The 20,416-nt window shown below is 36.9% G+C and overlaps 1 protein-coding gene across 5 annotated transcripts in view; it reads right to left on the bottom strand.

Moving 5' to 3' along the window:
* Positions 1-20,416, bottom strand: part of CEP350 (centrosomal protein 350) — a 155,040-nt gene that overhangs the window by 100,003 nt on the left and 34,621 nt on the right. For all 5 annotated transcript variants that reach the window (XM_032318667.1, XM_032318670.1, XM_032318669.1 and 2 more), the window contains 7 exons: positions 17,988-18,101; positions 14,190-14,303; positions 10,754-10,900; positions 8,823-9,481; positions 7,945-8,066; positions 2,013-3,070; positions 401-551 (listed from right to left, as the gene is read on the bottom strand). In XM_032318667.1, coding sequence (XP_032174558.1) covers positions 401-551; positions 2,013-3,070; positions 7,945-8,066; positions 8,823-9,481; positions 10,754-10,900; positions 14,190-14,303; positions 17,988-18,101 — 2,365 coding nt within the window. The remainder of the gene's footprint in view (positions 1-400; positions 552-2,012; positions 3,071-7,944; positions 8,067-8,822; positions 9,482-10,753; positions 10,901-14,189; positions 14,304-17,987; positions 18,102-20,416) is intronic.

The following is a 20,416-nucleotide window of genomic DNA, read 5'->3' as shown; positions in this document are numbered from 1 at the left end:
GAGAGTTTCCCAATACCATCCTCTACCAGGGATTCACAGATTGACTTAAGAGTGTATAATCTGCTTATTGTGTGCCAGGCCGTGTTCTAAGTACTTTGTATTTCATTGAATATTCTTAACACTCTATGAGGCAGGTATAATTATTTTCCCCATTTAAAGAAAGGAAACTGAAGCACAGGGAGTTAAGTAATATACCCAAAGACAAACAACTACTATCAGAAGAGCCAGGATTTAAAGCCAGACAGTCCGGATCCAGAGCCCATGTTTTTAATAAGCTCTATGCTATGCAGCCTCTACATGTATCTTTAAACAAACAAAACTGACTCATAGTCACACCACAGTTCTCATTTGTAAATTTTCCTCACTCCTTGGATTTTATCCCATGTCAACATATCCTTACTTAGGTTCGAGAGCCGATTTTCTTTCTGTCAAAGTCCCACTCCCTGGAGAGGAGACAAAATCATCTTCATACGAAACACTGCTTACAGGGGTTGTGATGGTATTTAAAGGCCGTGATGTTGAGGTTCCTCTTTCCAACCTATCTTCAAACCCTGTCAAAAGTAGTCGTTGAAATGTCCTTAAAACAAAAATAAAAAGACTACAAGCAAAGCATTCCACAATATGCAGATTAACAACATGGATTTAGGAACATTTTAGTTGGCTTTTTTAATGCTTCTATTCAATCTATCTTTATATCTAACAATACATTTTTAACTTTTTATTAGGGAAATTTTCAAACATACAAGAAAGAAAAAATAGCATGATGAAACCAAGATATACACCACCTGGCTTTAACAATTATAAATACATGGTCAATCTAGTTTCAAATAAATTTCCTATTCTCCACACTTCTCACTCCCCTCTCGGACTACTTTGAAGCAAATCCTAGATAACATATCATTTCAACTCAAAATATTTCAGTATAATTATAAAATCTTAATGAAAATTCAGTAAGATTTAAGAAAAAACACAATTCTTAAAAAAAAAATGAAGATGTTGATTTAACAGCACTTTGCTTTCAACTTCTGCTTTTCAGGTTTTTTTAAACTTTAAAATTACCACCTATAGGAATAAGTGTAACAGGAGATCGATGGCATGGTTAGGTCTGCACAAGGTCAGAACAAAGTAGCTAAATACGAATCCTAGGAAAATGCACCGCCCAGATAAGCATAATTCATTTATCAAGTAAGTTGTTCACTGTGCAGAATGAAAATAAAAAACCACAGGATACTAATAGCTGACTTAAGGCTCAGCCCCATTCTCCAACCTGGAAATCTTAAAGTTATGTTAGCATAAAATGGGTAAAACCCACCTAGACTAGGAAGAAAAGAGAAAGTGACTTGAAGGAATTACCACAGAAAAGGAAACCTGTGTTGCAGGATTTCAGAGATAAGAAAGAAACTTTAGGAGTCAGTTGTTTCATGATCCAAATACAGGCAGCTACATTCCTGTTCAAAGTCTAATTTTTTTCAGATTTTTTTAAATTTAGTAATCTCTAAACCTAATGTGGGGTTCAAACTCACAACCCCAAGATCAAGAGCAAAGTCTATTTTTAAAATTAGTTTTGACAAGTACTAATAGTTTCCATATTAGGATGTTACTACAGTTGCCCCCTCTCAATTCTTGACATTATATTCCCAATGACTCACAATCACTGTATTAATATACTTATTTTCTATCTAAACACATAAAGATAGTCACAGAAAATCTAGCACACACTTGGTACAGACCAATCCTGAACACCACAAATGAATTTCTCTAAAATTAGAACAAAATTTCTACAACTACCAATCAATTACTGGTTCATGACAATAACAACCAAAAAAAATTTTAATGATGAAATTCCAATACTTTAGTTAAAGCTTACAGATAATTTAGATTGATAAATCTCTATTATCCTCATAAATGAACAAATAAAAATCTGTACTTAAGTATTACCCTGTACACAATTATTAAATGATTTATTTTAAGATAACATACAAATAAGCACAAGGCTTACTTATTTTTCTCACCTTTTCCATACAACTGATACGACTTTGTAAAAATATTAATGACACTATGTGGACTTCCTTTTGCCAATTCTTCCCACGGTCCTTTGCTTTGTGTACCACCTATGTGCCCAAAAAGTGGCAAGAATTTTTCAGCTTCCTTCTGAAATTCTTTGATGGGTTCATAACCATTTCTTTCTCCAGCACAAAATTCCTTTTCCTTTAAGATTTCTGCTACCTTCAATGGGGGCTGTCCATCTTGGCCTCCCTCTTCTTCAGAGAGACTCCCCTCACTAAGAAGAGGCCCTTCACTGACTGAATCTGTGCTAGAACCAAGAGACAATTTGGCTTTGTCTTGAGAAGCTTGCATATCAGAGCTAGAAGAGTCAGTCTGCCTCTTACACAACTGTGCCAGGAGCCCTTCTGGCTTGGGACCAGGGGATCTCATTCTGAATCTTGATATGGCACTATGAGGTCTTATCACTTCAGGAAGCTTTTTAAATTCACTCAGGTTGCCTACACCAGGAAGATCATCGTCAAAAGTTGCATGAGATACACAGGTTCCTATCATCTTTTGAATTCGGGCAGAGAAAACATCTTCAGGATCCTCTTTCACAGGTGGACTTACAGCCTTGGTCCACAGTCCCTCTTCTTGGGGTGTTTGCTGTACATCATACTCAGCGTTCCATACTGACCCATAGTTTATGTGAGCCCCAGCTAATTTCTTGGCTTCACTTTCAATCCTGCTGGACAGAGAAGCAGCTGTTGCTTTCAAGGCTTCAATACGATCCAGTTTACTCTTATACTGGCTGGCACTAGGTTTTAACAAGGCATCTGGATGAGCAGCTGGTGAGGTCAGATATGGTTGAGGTGTAAAAGTTAATGGCCCTGAGGCCATAGTATGATTCTTTCTGCTTGGTAAAATAGATTCAAAATCTTTATGCAAAATTCCTATATGCTCTAGACTCAAGAGATGGGAGAGTAAATTTCCAGCTGTTCCAACAAGAGGCTGTGGTTGAGGATTCTGAACTCGTGGGCTCAGTCTGTCAGGCTGCACCCATGTAGGTTCCATCAAGTCCCTTCTGGAAATGAAACTCATAGTATGTTAGTTAACACAGTAACTCATCATTAAGCCACCAGCTTTTTTTAACTTTTTTTTCCTTATAAGAGTAATGCACATTCACCACCGGAATAAAAAAGGACAGGTAAAGAGGATTAAAAAGATAGAGAGCGCTCATAGCTAAACAACAAGGAAGTGGCACTACTAATATTTCTTTAGAATTATAACTTTCCAAAGATTTTTCTATGTGTGTGATGTGTTTTGGCATTGCTATTTTCATAAAAATGGAATGTTATCATGCAAACTGCTTTCTTCAACTAACACATATTTTTTTTTTTTATAAAGATTTTATTTATTTATTTGACAGAGAGAGATCACAAGTAGGCAGAGAGGCAGGCAGAGAGAGAGAGAGAGAGGAGGAAGCAGGCTCCCTGCTGAGCAGAGAGCCCGATGCGGGACTCGATCCCAGGACCCTGAGATCATGACCTGAGCCGAAGGCAGCGGCTTAACCCACTGAGCCACCCAGGTGCCCTCAACTAACACATATTTTTAAACTATTAATTAAAGAGAAGGCTTTAGGGACGCCTGGGTGGCTCAGTTGGTTAAGCCGCTGCCTTCGGCTCAGGTCATGATCCCAGGGTCCTGGGATCGAGTCCCACATCAGGCTCCTTGCTCGGCAGGGAGCCTGCTTCTCTCGCTGCCTCTGCCTGCCTCTCTGCCTGCTTGTGTGTACTCTCTCTCTCTATCTCTGGCAAATAAATAAAATCTTAAAAAATAATAATAAAAAAAATTAAAAAATAAAGAGAAGGCTTTATAACCTTTAAAACTCTGTGAACAAAATTCTTTACAACACTGGCTTTACCCATTTCTTTTAAAAATAATGTTATACAAGGGTGCCTGGTGGCTCAGTCAAGTTAACTGTCTGCCTTTGGCTCAGGTCATGATCCCAGGGTCCTAGGTTCAAGACTGATATCCAACTTCCTACTCAGCAGTGAGCCTGCTTCTCCCTTTCTCTGTGCCCCTCTGCCCCGACTTGTGCTCTCTTGCTTGTGCTCACTTCCTCTCAGAAATCTTTTTGAAAAATTAAAATTAAAAAAAATTAAAATAATGCTCTATAAAAGAGAAATGTTTCAGATTGCTAAGACTGCTAAATACTAACATAGGCATCATATTCATTATTCCAATCTCAATTTAAAAAAATTAACAGGAGTGCCTGGATTGCTCAGTAGGTTAAGCCTCTGCCTTCGGCTCAGGTCATGGTGTCAGGGTCCTGGGATCGAGCCCCACATTGGCTCTCTGCTCAGCAGGGAGCCTGCTTCTCCCTCTCTCTGCCTGCCCCTCTGCCTACTTGTGATCTCTTTCTGTTAAATAAATAAATAAATAAATAAATCTTTAAAAAAATAAAATAACAAATATCAATGAGTATCAATGCAAAATTATGAATACCAATTTTTTTTTAAAGATTTTATTTATTTATTTGACAGAGAGAAATCACAAGTAGATGGAGAGGCAGGCAGAGAGAGAGAGAGGGAAGCAGGCTCCCTGCTGAGCAGAGAACCCGATGCGGGACTCGATCCCAGGACCCTGAGATCATGACCTGAGCCGAAGGCAGCGGCTTAAACCACTGAGCCACCCAGGTGCCCCTATGAATACCAATTTTAACTATACAATACAGAGTAGGGTGTTCATAAAGTCTAAAAACAGAATAAAGACGTCCTAGATGGCATTATATAAATACATGTTTCTAGACCATGGACACCCTATATATTAAGGGATATTATAAAAACATGAAAGGTCAATATTAACTATTAAGTAGATGCTTATTAAAAAACAACATGAGGGGCGCCTGGGTGGCTCAGTGGGTTAAAGCCTCTGCCTTTGGCTCAGGTCAAGATCTCGGGGTCCTGGGATCGAGCTCCACATCAGGCTCTCTGCTCAGGAGGGAGCCTGCTTTCCCTCCACTCTCTCTCTGCCAGTCTCTCTGCCTGCTTGTGATCTCTGTCTGTCAAGCAAATAAATAAATAATCTTTAAAGAAAAAAAAACAAAAAACATGAGATTCTGTCCTTGGTCTTGTCCATTATTTTTGGGTGATGACATAAAGATATGCTTATCAAATTTGCAGATGACAGAAAGCTAGGAGGCATAGCTAACCTAAAAATTTATCAAATTATGATTCAAAGCGACTTGGACAGGCAGCAACCTTGACCAAACTAGTATGGATAAATGTGAAGTCTTACCAACTAAATTCAGAAGAATCACCTAGAGGAGGGTAACCAGAGTGATAAGAGAATTGGAAAGCACGTCAAGCAAGGTTTGGTTGGAAGTCATGCTATACAGTCTTTTGTTTTGAAGTGTTGCTAAGAAAATAGAATGAAGGAAGACTACAGCATGGACTCCATGCCACAAAATATAAAGTATGAGGTTATTAGGGCTCAAACTAAGGTGCAGTAATAGGAATATAAAGGAAGCTGTAAATATAAATGATATTGCTGAGTAAAAATTCAAGACCTTTAAATTCAAGTATTTAGAATGCCAATTATGTGCCAGGCACTATGTTGATACTAGAGGAACAGGGAAGACAAAAATCCAGTAAATCCAGTTAAGACTTAATCCTTAATCTTTTGTTTCTCAAAATCTAGCGGGCATAAGAGACTAATAGTTAAAATCAATGCCTTAAGTACTATATAAAGATATATAAAATTCAACAGAGTGTGTATAGAAAATAATAAACTCTGCTAGCCAAGGAAAGTGGTTTTTAAAATTTTTGTTTGTTTGTTTGACAGAGAGAGATCACAAGAGAGGCAAGCAGAGAGAGAGAGGAGGAAGCAGGCTCCCCGCTGAGCAGAGAGCCCGATGTGGGACCGATCCCAGGACCCCGAGATCATGACCCGAGCCGAAGGCAGCGGCCCAACCCACTGAGCCACCCAGGTGCCCAGGAAAGTGGTTTTTGAGCTAGATCTTCAGGTTCTTCAAGGTCAGATATGTAATTTAGAGCTTCTCAGGTAGCTAATGAAGAACACGGGTTATGAAGGGCAAGCATAAAGTAACTGAGATATGTTGGAACTACTAACAGAAATGGGGAACCTAAGAAATGAGTGGAGGGGAAAGCCGAGGCAATAGATTATATATCATAAATTAATTTGTTAGTAAAAAGAAAAGGAAAGGAACATGTGCAAGTTAATAGATCTGTTTTGCATTTGGTTTGTTTTTAAGACTGGAAAACTTATTTAGAATTAGAAGAAAATTCAGAAAAGGGTAAAACAGAAGACAGGAAGCCACCAAAGTATGTCTGACAATAATAACGGGACTGAAATGAACTAGAGAGTACACCTACCAAAAGGTATTCAAATACCTAAAGGTATTCAAATTAAAAGAAAAAAAAATTTTTTAAGAATTTTACTTATTTGACAGAGAGACACAGCAAGAGAGGGAACACAAGCAGGGGGAGTGGGGGAGAGAGAAGCAGGCGTCCCGCTGAGTAGAGAGCCCAATGCAGGGCTCAAACCCAGGACCCTGGGATCATGACCTGAGCAGAAGGCAGACGCCTAATGACTGAGCCACCCAGGTGCCCCTAAAAAAAAAACTTTTAAGTATATTTATGCTTGAAATTTGAAAGGTATTTACAACCTTAAATAAATCATATGAAACTTAGTAGAAGGCAGTGTGTAGACTGGTTAAAAGCACAGATTTCTGGAATTAGACTGCTTAAGTTCAAATCCTCCACCACTAATGTTTTGACCTTTGAGAAAGTTAAACTCTTGACCTCAATTGCCTCTTCTATAAAATGGGAATAACAAAAGTACCTAGCTCAAGGAATTACCAAAATTAAGTAAGAGAACATACACAAAGTACTTAGATAAGTGCCTGGAAACTAACAAGTACTCAATAAATGTTGGCTATTTTTATTAGTATGCTTATGCTTTGGGGGTGGTGTACTATGTGTATTAACCCCTAACTGGAAAGTTATTTGATTTTTATTTGTGTGTTCTCAAAAAGAGTTTTAAAAAGCTTTCTCTTCCCAAAATGGTTAAAGTATTTAAAACTGTATCATCTCATAATCACCTCAAATTCCACACATTGTTTACTTTTACTTCCCTGCAAACAATGTATTACAGCAAGAAAAATATTTTCTTAAGAAAACTTAAGGTAGGGGCGCCTGGATGGCTCAGTGGGTTAAAGCCTCTGCTTTCGGCTCGGGTCATGATCCCAGAGTCCTGGGATCGAGCCCCACATCGGGCTCTCTGCTCTGCAGGGAGCCTGCTTCCTCCTCTCTCTCTGTCTGCCTCTCTGCCTACTTGTGATCTCTGTCTGTCAAATAAATAAATAAAATCTTTAAAAAAAAAAAAAGAAAAGAAAAAGAAAACTTAAGATAAAATAGTCCTTGATCAGCAATCTAGCCCTTGTTCCTAGCCTCTGTTCATATGTTCACACACATATCCAAATACAGCTTTCGAAAGGTACAATGATAATCTGGGAAGAGTCACATGAAGAAATTTTGATTAGTAATAGCTCCAACAATGCCTTTTGAAAATTATTCACAACAAATACTTGAAAATACTAATTTCACTGTGATTTATTCATCTAACACAGTTTTACTGTGAGTTTAGTCCAGAGAAAGCAAGAGTGCTTTCAACTCCCCTGGGAGGTCTGACGTTGACACTGGATAGAAAAGGACAGGTGGAAGCGGAGCAGCAGAACAGGGTACGCATGCATCTAGCTGTAGGCCACGCTTCCGCACCAGCAGAAGACACTGAGCAGTTTCTGAGTAAAGAAATGTTCTTTACGTTCTTGCTCACGTAAAAGGCCGGTCAACAACATTCACTGCGCATCCACCACTATACTAAATGTCATGGAACAAAAAGAACCTTAATCATCTTTCATTCTCTCCTTTTTACCTTGCAAGAGGTTGTGGAGGTTCTGACAGAGACATGTCACTACTGGAAGATGCACTTAGGGGACGTTCCTGTACTTTGTTTTCTTTGTCAGATTCTCCAGAAGGCTGATACCCTGGTCTGGTCTAGGAGAAAAGGACATCAAATTTACGTGACTCCTATCACAAAGCCATACTAAGGGACTACGTAACACAAACACTAAGTCACTTCAACTTTACAAAGATCACGAAATATAGGGGCTTTTTCTCTTAAAATTGGTTCAAATTTAGTCAGTCTTAAGCAGCTACTACAATTAATAGCAAAATTACACCTGAAATCCAAGAAAGGCACCTAATACTAACTGCATAATTTCAAGTTTATAAAGCTCTTTTTAAACCTCAGTGTTTTCACCTAGAAATACTAGTAGCATTTACCTTCTCAGGATTATGAGGATTTACTGAACCTTTAGCTTATAATGCCTTTAAAACAGTCTGTGGTACACAGTACATATTCAACATTATTCTTAAAAACAACAGCAATCCTCATAAAATTATCATATACAGTAGGATATTCTCTAATTTCAGCACAGATCACAAAAAGAGGCTTTTATTAACATAATCTAACCTTCTGCTCAGTAATACAATAAAAACTAGGCAAGGACTTAATAGTAGTGATGAGAGGAACAGAGAGTGGCAACAGTCACTCTAGGAAATGCTAACTGAGCACTTGTTTCCAAACGTGTTTATCCGATTACTCTCCAGATACAATAAATTTCATGAAAAGGTCAACATTATTACAAGTTTGAGCATATGCCTGAATATTACGAATGACAGCAACGAAATGACAAATAAGTTTTTCCTCATCATGAACAAGTTCCTTTGCATTCCGGACACAACTATTACCTGTGTTTCCTGCGTAACGTGCGGATGAGGCGGCTCTTCGAGCAAGGTCTTTTCTAGTAGCAGTTTGGAGTAAGTATCCTGCAGTCGCCTAGTTACTGATGGCTCAGAAGGAGGCACGTTTTTTACTTTAGTAAAGGCTTCTTTCTGTTTCCGATAGAGCTCCTGTAATCGTTTGTTCTTCTGCTCGGTGGCCTCCTTTTGAGCCTTCTTCTCTTCATTTTGCTTCCTTTTCCTTTCCTCCTGCTGTCTAACAATGTACTGTCGTACTTCATCTGTGTCATAGTGGCGCTTTTTGGAAATAACAGGGGGATCTTCATTAGCTGTTATTTTGTCAGGTTTTCTTTTTACGGGGCTGTGACTTCTAGGAGCTTGTACTGGGCCTGATGACTTCTGATTCTGTAACTCTCCTGTCTCTTGTCTTGCAGCCTGAACTGTAGAATCCAGCTGTAGGTCATCAAGAATTCCACGAATTTCAAGAGGTAAAAAATCCTTATTTAAGGCAGTATTTTCCTCCTGTTTATTATCTGGAAGAGATGGAGCTAACTTCTTTGTATTATTTTCAGACCGAGCTCTACTTCTCGAACGTTCTGAGTTTTGTGGAAGATGTCTATGTGAAACATCCAATCTGGGATCAGATTCTGCTCTTCCAATATGACCCCCTGCAAAGTATGAACTGTTAGCGATGTATTAAAATCCTATATTCAATCCTAAGATTTATCATAGTGAGAGAAAAAAATCAGACAATTTCACTTTATCTTAAACTCAAATTTACATATCCTATGAAATTGTTTAAAGAATATTATAGAAGGAAAGAGAAAACAGTTTTTTAGAAGAGAATAATTTCAACCTTTAAAAAGGACTATACATACTTGGCATTTTAAAAAGGGATTTTAACTATTTCTGAAACAAAGATAGCCCTTATTGCTGTCGTGAATATCTAACTATTAATAGAGAGTTACTATTTCTCTCCCATGCAAATATTTAATGTCACTATCTCTCTCCATCCCTAAATCCCTAAAACAGGTGTTTAAAAACCAACAATGTTATGCTGCCACAACTCTCCAATAAATAACAGAAAGGAAATTAAATATATAGAAAAGCAATCATTTTATAATCTAAATGTCTGCTGATGAGACTTAATTTTAAACTGAGAATGGGTGTGAGTTTATTTACAAGATAGAGGAGAGTGAAGAAGAGTAAATGCAAAGCATATATTGACTTCTATATATACCTAATTATAGTTGTAATGGCATTTCTTACTGAATCCATTCTTAGAAGCTCAAATTAATTGAAGCAAATTTTATTACTGGAAAGGAAAGCTGGCCTGTAGGTATTTGTATTTCATTTCCCAAAATTAGTGTTCATGAAAAAAGTAACGAGTTATTTCAAAGAACATTTAAGATACTTCAAAAAGAGAAAAGCAATGCACTTGAGGGTCAAACCAAAGAGTTGTAGACCCTAGATCAAATTTTGCCACCCACTTAATGTATATACTCTTGAGAAAGATCACTTCTCTCTTGGGGCCTGTTTCCTAATCTGTCAAACAGAAAAACCCAATATTGTGAATGTATACCTATGTTGGTGTATACAGGGATAAGACAGATTGAACTTAATTCCCTTAAGGTCTCTAAAAGTCTAAGAAAATCTAATTAAATGATGCTTTTCTATTCCCATGGCAGCTAAATGTAATTAATATAACAAACAGAACTCTTAATAAAAGTCACCGTAACATCTATATACGGAAATTATCGATAGACGAGCCCAAAAGAACATTTCTTCTTTTGTAAGCTACATCCACAATTATAAACCAAATTCTTAAAGCATTCTTAAAAGACTACTTTCACCTCCTCTAAGAATTTACACAAGCAATTTTTAATTGCTCTTCTCAACAATTTTAATTATTGAAACAATTTAATAATTTAATTACTCACCAGATTTAGCAGTTCTTTCTCTTCCGCTTCTGTCACTTGATGCTGTTCTTCGCTCTTTTTGCTCCACTCTGGGTGCAGGCCCCAGGATCTTCTTTACTAGTTTTTGTCCATCTCGCCAAGAGGATGTACTTATCAGACGACTGCTACCTAAAAAAAGACATATACATAGTGGGTTGAATTTAAAACTTCAAAATTATCTCTAACAAATTTATCTCTAACAGATTTATCTAGTCAACCATACAGGTTTTGTAATTCATTTTATGCTTATCTTAAGCCAAAGTTAAATGGTTTACAATCTAATTAATTTTTAACACAATGTCCTGAAAATCAAGTATCAGTTTGTTTAAATCTTGATTTATCCACACATCTCAAATAAGTGTAAAATGCTTTTAAAGTTAAATACCAAATATTAACAACTCCCAAAACCTCAAGTAGAGCACTGAATCCAACAATTTGGGCACAGAACCAAAGTATGTCTTAACTGTAGTAAGGGTTTGGTTTACCAACTGTACCATTTTACAGAGTAAAATGCATGTTTGCTTAATGAACAAATGACTTAATCTAAGCATACGAAAGAAATCGAAAGAAACGTGTAACAGTTAACAGTGACAACCTTTGAAGAACATAGAATTTTACATTATATTTTATAGATACATACCAGAACTACATATTACCTTTTTATACATAAAACAATGATACTCAAAAAGCAAGTATCATCATTTTAAATTGCCCTCTTTATAAAAGTTCATAAAAATAAAAGTATGGTCCAATAAATATAGCTGTTGACTAAGAGAGAAACTTTTCACTTATTACTTCCAGATTGTAAAAAAATTAAAATTAGACCATCATACTCCAACACAAGTGGAGTACTGTGTGGTTACTTTAAATTAAAATTTCCCTAAGAAATTAGAAAAATGTTCTTGTGGTAAGATGCTAAGAGAAAAAGATAAAATGTTATGACTATTAACAATTATGATCACCTATTATGATTTTAAAACTACTTAGGAAATAACAAAATACTAGTACTTTAAGTGAGGATTGTGGTTTTCTCTGTTTTTTTTCTATTTTTCAAGCTTTCTATGATGCTGTTTTATTGTATTTATAACAAAAGACATCCTATTTAGAGTTATTTTAAAAAGGCTTCAATTTGCACACCTGGGTGGCTCAGTCTGTTAAGCATCTGCCTTCGGCTCAGGTCATGATCCCAGGGTCTTGAGTCCCACATCAGGCTCCCTGCTCAGCAGGGAGTTTTCTTCCTCTCCCTCTCCCCACCACTCACTCCCTGCTTGTGTGCTCTCCCTCTCAAATAAATAAAATCTTTTTTTTAAAAAAACAAAAAGGCTTCAATTTAAAAGTTTAAGTTGAAAGTACAGTTCTAAGGAAAATATCCCATATAAACAAACATGAATCACAAATCTGTGTGTGCTATTTACTTTGGTTTTGCACCTTGTTATTAACCTTAAATGATCTATTTAAAATATTTAAAGGGCTTTAAGTCTATTACTGAATCTATTTACAAGAAACTTTATGTTCTTAAGCAAAATGAGAGAACAGGCTTCTCTTCGATTTCAGCTTAATTTTCCGAATCAAAAGCAAGCAACCATGAAAATACTGGGTAGTTATTTATAAATGCTGGCTTCTGTATATGCTGTGTGAGTATTTCTAAATCCTGGCTTTCTGGAATAGTCTCATGCAGTCACTGGTAGAAAAAGAGGACTTTCAGTATAGATAAGCTATTAATACAATTTTAGAACACTTAATGACTCTCAGTCTCTCAGTTACTGCACAGTGCATACATGGGAATTAGCCTACCACAAAACTGGATAAAATAATACAAGATCACTATTTATAAATTACAGCGGTCTCAATACTTCATTTCAAACTATGCCCCTGGCAAGAATATCAAATAATACATGACAAATAACACTTTGTCATATTTTTTCATATAAAAACTAGTTTATATTCCAATAATTCATGTTCTTATAAAATTTTATTTTGGGGGGCGCCTGATTGGCTCAGTCCCTTAAGCATCTGCCTTTGGTTCAGGTCATGATCACAGGGTCTTGGGATCAAGTCCCACGTTAGGCTCCCTGCTCAGCAAGGAGTCTGCTTTTCTCTCTCCCTGCTTTGCCGCTCCTCCCAGCTCGTGCTCTCTCCCTCTCTCTCTCAAATGAATAAATAAAATCTTTCTAAAAAAAATTTTTTTTAATCTTTTATCTGTATGTCATTCTGACATCTAGAGTTAACAATGAGTGTCACAAAATATGTTATTTGACATTCCAAAGATTAGCCTATGATCAGAAAAACAAGTGCCTGGTTAAAAACAAGTGTCCCATCACTTCTGCTCTGTGTTCCCATAAGACCTTGTAAAGTCACTGTGATACATTTATCACATTTCATTATACATGTATTTACTGTTTTCCTGACAAGACTGTAAGTTCCAAGAAGGCAGGGGCCACGTGTATGCTGCTTAGTACTCTATGGCCCAAGCTTAGTATAGCACAATGCTTCACATACAGCAAGTGCTCACTAATATCTGCATGATAAATGAATGTAAGAATCACTGATTCTGAATGTCTCCAAAATGAAAGTGACAAATTCCGAACTTCTACCACTCTCTCAGCCCAAATTACCCACTAACATGAATCAGACAGCTAAATAACCCTTTTCAGGATAACCAGAAATAATAATTATTATTAATGGAATCATACCTAACATCTGAGTGCTTACTATGTGTCAAATACTGAGTTCCTTTAGGTATTAACTATTTTAGTTTTCACAACAACCCTGTGAGAGAAGTACTACTGCTTTCCCATTTTACATAGGGGGGAACCAAGGGACAATAAAATTCACTAACTCACCAAAGGAACAAAGCTAGATAAGACAGGACTAGGCTCTAAATTCAGGCAACCTGAACTGGGCCTGGAGTGTTAATCACTATAAAACTAAAGAATTCTCTTTTTCCCTGTCCTAATCTATTTAGAGTCTGGCCTGACCACTACTGGTGTGGGCTGCCATGCTTTTCTTCTGCAACATTTATTATCTTATGAGAATAAGTGAAGGGACTTAGTGACAGTTATAAGCAATCCCTTTATATATAAAAGTTCACTGAATAAAAATCATTATCTTTAATCTAGTTAATTTCTATTAAAAATAATGATACAAAAATGGAGGCAAGAGATGTGTTCAGTATTACGGTGAACATAAGGTTTCATGGGTAAATACAGACATGAAAAGTTATCAAACTAACATTCTAACTATGTACATCTTATTCTAGGTCAGTTACACCTCAATAAAACACATATACGAAATAATGATACATAAAATGTACTGAATTTTTCTATGTGCCATTTGGTTAACAAGCAATTATTTCCATATAGGATGCCATTTCAGTATTGTGTAATTTTAGGGTGGACATGATATTGAGAAAACTAACCTGTTTTGCCTTCTGGACTTGATAACTGTGTTACCTTTTGGACTTTTCGTACTGGCTTAACCACTTTCTTCTCTTTACTTTTTTCAGCAGGTTTCTCTTTCATAGAGATATCATCTGAAAAGCAGAAATACTTACTGTAAATACTTTAATGATTTCTACCCACCCACTCATCCTCTCCCCAGTAGAAAAAATCAGTATAAAGTATATGATTCAGGTAGGGAGGAAGAAAACCTTCGCTGAGGCTATTTCTGTGACCCATAAGCTACCAATGCCAACTCCTTAAATGGAAGGGTCTAAAGATTACCACTACCCTTACTACTAGGTTCTAATTCTTTATTTTTTGTTTTTCATAAAACCCTTGAGAAATTTACGTTACTTTCATGACCTGGAAGAAGCTATAAATGTAATGCTTTCCAAGCCAGGGTCATATCATTTATACTCTCACAGGTGAGCACTTTCACAGATTTCTATTTCACTTAAAAACTCCTATGTAGGGGCACCTGGGTGGCTCAGTGGTTTAAAGCCTCTGCCTTTGGCTCGGGTCATGGTCTCAGGGTCCCGGGATTGAGCCCCACATCGGGCTCTCTGCTCAGCAGGGAGCCTGTTTCCCCCTTCCTCTCTGCCTGCCTCTCTGCCTACCTGGGATCTCTGTCAAATAAATAAAAATAAAAATCTTTAATAAAAAAAAAATCCTATGTAACTAAGATATTCATGAACTTCTAGAATAAAACTTTATAAAATGCTCAATGTAATATTCCCAAATAATGCCAAAGTATTTCACATAGAAATTACTAGTCACTGATTTTTTAAATTCCAACCTAGGGGAAGAGACTAGCTATACATATAAACTTTAAAATCAACCGCAATTACAGATTTGAAGAACTGTAAACTTAAAATACATATAGAGTTCTGCATTCTGGGCCAAGTGGAAGTGTGAGTAAAAGCCCTAAAGCAGGTGCATATCTGAGAAACAGCAAGCTGGCCAGTGTGAGTAAAATGAACAAAGAGAAAAGCAGAAAGAACTAGAGTCCAAGACATAATTGAGGGCCAGATTGTGTTGGGCTTTACAAGTCATCCTAAGAACTTCAGGTTTTACCTAAGAATGAGATGAAGAGGTTTTTTGGAAGTTTGGGGGCAATAGAGTCATATGATCTAAGTTAAATTGTAACAATGTTCCTCTAGCAGCTATGATGAGAACAGATGAATTAGGACAAGGAAAAGCAGAAGACCAGTGAGAAGCCTACTGCAATAATCACGCAAGAGACTCATGGTGACTTAGACCTAGGGAGTAGTAACAGAGGTGGGGAAAGTCATTATATTTTTAAATATATTTCAATAATGTGAAATATAAGGTGTGTGAAAAATATGGGAGTCAAGGATAACTCAAGATTTCGGTCCTATCCCCCTGACACTAATACATTATATGTTAACTAACTGAATTCAACTTTAAAAAAAGATTTGGGGCCTAAACAAATAGAAAGATAGGATGAAGGGACTATCAGAGAAGTAGGTTTAAGGGGTATATCATGACCCCATTTGGTTAGTTAGCTCCATTTTAAATAAAGTTTGAGAAACCCATTATACAACCAAAGGGAGATGGGAGTTAGCAGCTGGATACAACTGAGTTCAGAGAACTCTAGCCTAGAGACATATATTTAAGAATCACTGACAACAGGGGCACCTGGGTGGTTCAGTGGGTTAAGCCTCTGCCTTCGGCTCAGGTCATGATCCCAGGGTCCTGGGATCCAGTCCCACATTGGGCTCTCTACTCAGCAGGAAGACTGCTTCCCTTCCTCTATGCCTGCCTCTCTGCCTACTTGTGACCCCTGTATGTCAAATAAATATATAAAATCTTAAAAAAAAATCATCGACAACAGAAAATATTTAAAGCCCCTGAGACTAGATGAGCTTGCCTACTGTGTATGTAAATAAGTAGCAGTAGAAGGAGAAGTAGGAGAAAAAAGAAGAAAAAGAAAGAGTGAGGAAGAGAAAAGAAAAGAAAAAAAAGAGGACAGTTCCAAATCCAAATACTGAGACCAAGGCGTGGCTATGATTAGCTATTAGGGAGTTGATTTGGGGGGCTGAAAAGCAGCACTCAGACTCAGAAGGAAAACCAAAAATTTAAGGTATCCTAGATGTCAAGTAAAAAGTTTCAAGAAAGAAATGACTGATCATGTCTAATGCTGCAGGGAGATCAAGAGGCAACTGAGAATTGAACACTGGATTAGCAATGCAGAAGTCACTGATGACCCTAAAATTAGCAGTCCACAGAGAAGCTGTAACAAACACCCAATAGAAAGGATTCAAGAGTGAAAGGGAGGAAAAACCTGGAAACAATGAGTATAAAGCAAATTTTGGAAGTTGTGCTGTAAACAGGAGAGAAATGCAATAACTAAAGAGAGCAGGGCCAAAACAGGGGTTCTTTTATGATGGCTGAGATAACAGCATGTTATCAAACAGTGTGTTGATGGGCATGACCTTGTAGAGAAGGAAAACTTGATGATGTAAAAGGAAATAAGGACAAAGCAATGTCCTTAAATACACAAGAGTAAATGGAATCTAAAACACAAGTAGATGGGTCAATCCTAGCCAAAAGAACTAGAGAGAGTGCAACCACCATGAGAGAGAAGGTAGTCTTTTTTTTTTTTTTTTTTTTAAAGCTGGTTCCACACCCAGCATGGAGCCCAAAGTGGGTCTCAAACACACGACTCTGAGCTCATGACCTGAGCCAGATCAAGAGTTGGACACTTAACTGGCTGAGCCACCCAAGCACCCGAGAAGGCAGTCTTAATAGACCTCTTGAAGAATTCCTTGGTGTACGTCATTCTAGTAGTCTGTAAAGATACTGACCTAAGAATGTACACTGTTATTTTCCCTACCTTACAGATGAGAAAACAAAAGAGGAGGGGTTATGTAACACTGGTAATACTCGCAGGTAATAAGAGGCAGAGCTAGAATTTGACTCAAGTTGTAAGCTGATTCTAAAATCTTTCCTCTTAACTATTATATTATACTCCCTTTCCACTTGAGGAAAAAAATTCTAAATACAGTGTCCTAATAATAATAGTAGGAAAACTGGACTGGACACTTAATACCACAAAACTTACTATTAAAATCTCTATGGGGGTTTAGTAGAAAAATCTCTGGCTTTAGAGTCAGACAGAGTTGGCTTTGAATCTTGGCTTCAATTTTCATCTCCCCTATACAACTTTGGGAAAATTACTCTGTGAGCTTCCATTTCCACAACTACAAAAAAAATACAAAAGTCTAAGAATGCAGCACCTCACCCCCAATTACACCAAGTGTTCAATAACGAGTAACATTATTATATGACCTTCCTATTTCCCTCTTCCAGTCTTTTCTAAGTCCCTCCTATTTCCAATTCTGTAAATGTATTCCTTTCCTATAATGTTTTTCTTTCTGCATTTTGCCCTCATGTTCATATCATCTTTTCTGATGCCTGCCAAATTACTGACCATCTCAAAGATATCGGAGGTCTAGTAGAAATAAACTTCAACTAGACTCAGCTCTGTTTCCTTCAAGTCAGACAGGCCTGACTTTGAAAGTCCCTTCGGTTAAAAATAGCCTCATTTCTCTCTCATCAGACATGTATACTAATTTTAATCCTGGAGCAGAGCCTAGAGGCTAAGAGAGCCTTATGACTGAAACCACAACTACTTTAGTATACCATGCAGTTAAAAAAGGCAAATATCTTTAGTTTGGTGACAGTTTTATGTTTAAATATTTAGACAGCATATATGATAAAATATGCAAAATCTAAGAAAGCTCTACTCTCACCTGCAAAGTGAAGTGCTAAGTCTCGATACAGTTCTCTACTCATGTTTTGAAATTCGGCCTCCTGCCACACTTTCCCATCAGGTGTTCGTATCTTGGTCTCTGAAGGATTGAAGCCTAATTTATACCAACAACACAAAACATTCATTATCAAAACTGCTTTATAAGTTGTTTTACTTTTTAAAATGAGATGTAATTAACACACTATAAAAATCACTCTTTTAAAACATACAGTTCAATGGCTTTTAGTACATTCATAAAATTATGGACCTGCCCCCGCTATCTAATTTCCTGCACCTATTAGTAGCCACTCCTTCACGCCTCTCTCCCCTGGCAACCACTAACCTACCTTCATGGATTTACCTATTCTGGACATGTCATACAAACAGAGTCATACAATGTGGCCTTCTGTGTCTGCCTTCTTTCACTTAACATAATGTCTTCATTGACTGTGTAACATGTATCAAAGCTTTATTCCTTTTTATTACTCAGTGACATTCCATTGTATAATATACAAATGCTGTTTATCCACTTATCAGCTGATGGACCCTCTAACTGCTTCTACTTTTTGGCTAATATTAACAATATTGCTATGAACATTCATGGACAAGTTTTCCAGTGGACATATGTTTTCAACCCTCTTGGATACAATACCTAGGAGTGGAATTGCTGGGTCATATGGTAACTCCATGTTTAACTTTTTGAGGACTGTCAAACCATTTTCTAAAGGGGCTGCACCATTTGACATTCTCATCAGCAATGTACAAGTGTTCCAATTTCTCTAAATCCTCACCAACACTTGTTATTGTCTCTTGTTTTTATAAGAGGATCCTAGTGGTTGTAAGTGGTATCTCACTGTGGTTTTGATTTGTGTTTCCCTAATAACAAATGGTATTGGGCAGCTACACAAGCTTTTTAAAGGATTCATAATTAGCTGCCACATAATGTACTGAAAAATACTGTTTGGAAAAAGCAAGCTTCAGTGAGATGAAGCAATATACATTTGTTCAAAAAGATTAGAAATGGAGAAGCAATAAATTAAACGATAAGTGAATGCCATTCATAAATTATGGACTTCAGAGACAGAACTACTCTTCTCAGGACTAAGAAAGAGATAACACTAATTCTTCTTTCTTTGAAGATAGGCATTAATTGTTACTATCTGTCTGATTTTGCCTGTGGTTGAACAATCAGACAAGCTGCTATCTACACAAGCAAAACACACCCAAAGTATGGAAAACAGGGCTTGAACACATTTGTTCAATTTCTCAACAAACATTACACATGTGCTATTTCCTAGGGTTTAATATTCTGATTTCCTACTTTGAATTTATCTCTGCTCTTTAAGAAATACACTAAACTTGGAATGTTATTTTACAAAATAATAAAATAATGAATATGGATAACAATAGTAGTATTTATGTTTTCAGATGGGCTTAACTTACCAAGGAATTGGCAGCTAATAAATAGTTGTAAAATTAAATCAATATAAATAACTAAACTGGGTTCAGAAATTGGTAAAAGCACTCTAAAAGTGTTAAATAAAATGTACTAAATTGATTGCATGTCTAATAGAAATTCATCTATTCAGCTTTTAGGCACAATAGCATAAGCTTAATTTCACCTGACATTTGTGGCAAGGGGCACATGATCATGCCTATACAAGGAAAAACTTTAAAAAAATGTAGTTTCCAGTCTGTTGCAAGTGACAGTCTGTAATAAGAAAATACGGCAATCCCACGCTAATCTCTCTCTCAACTTTTCATCACTATTACCCCCAACTCATGTCTCTACATTCAACTCTTTTTTTCTTCTCTTAAGAAAACATTTATCTCTACGGGAGACTTTCTTTGTATTTGCATCTTTACTTATAAATTAACTTGAAGAAGCTTTCAATATCTACAGTAGTTTCTTATTCTGTAGTCTCCCCCATTTACACTTTCCACAGTCTCCGTTACCCACTGTTACCCATGGTGCAGGATCAGGTGACCCTCGCATTGTCAGAAGGCCGAGAGTAGTAGCCTAATGCTACGTCACAGCGCCCATGTCACACACTTCATCTCCTCACACAGGCCTGCTGTAACCTCACAGCATCACAAGAAGGGACAGGACAGTATACAACTTTTATGACAGTGTATTGTTATAATTGTTCTATTTTATGATTAGTTATTGTTGTTAATATATTACTGTATCTAATTGCTAAACTGAACTTTATCATAGGCATGTATGTATAGGAAAAAAGTAGTATTTATACATTTCAGTACTGTCTGATTTCAGGCATCCACTGAAGTTCTTGAAATGTACCCCCCAAGAATGGGGGGGGGCTACTATATTTCCATTCTTTGTCCTCTTTTTTTCTTACTAGCTGAATTTATTGAATAGAATAAAAGAGTTACTATGCATATATGTTCAAGACACTATACTAGGCTCTG

This window comes from Mustela erminea, chromosome 17, assembly GCF_009829155.1.
Source record: "Mustela erminea isolate mMusErm1 chromosome 17, mMusErm1.Pri, whole genome shotgun sequence".
Classification (NCBI taxonomy): Eukaryota; Metazoa; Chordata; class Mammalia; order Carnivora; family Mustelidae; genus Mustela; species Mustela erminea.
This window is presented reverse-complemented; position numbering and strand designations above follow the sequence as displayed.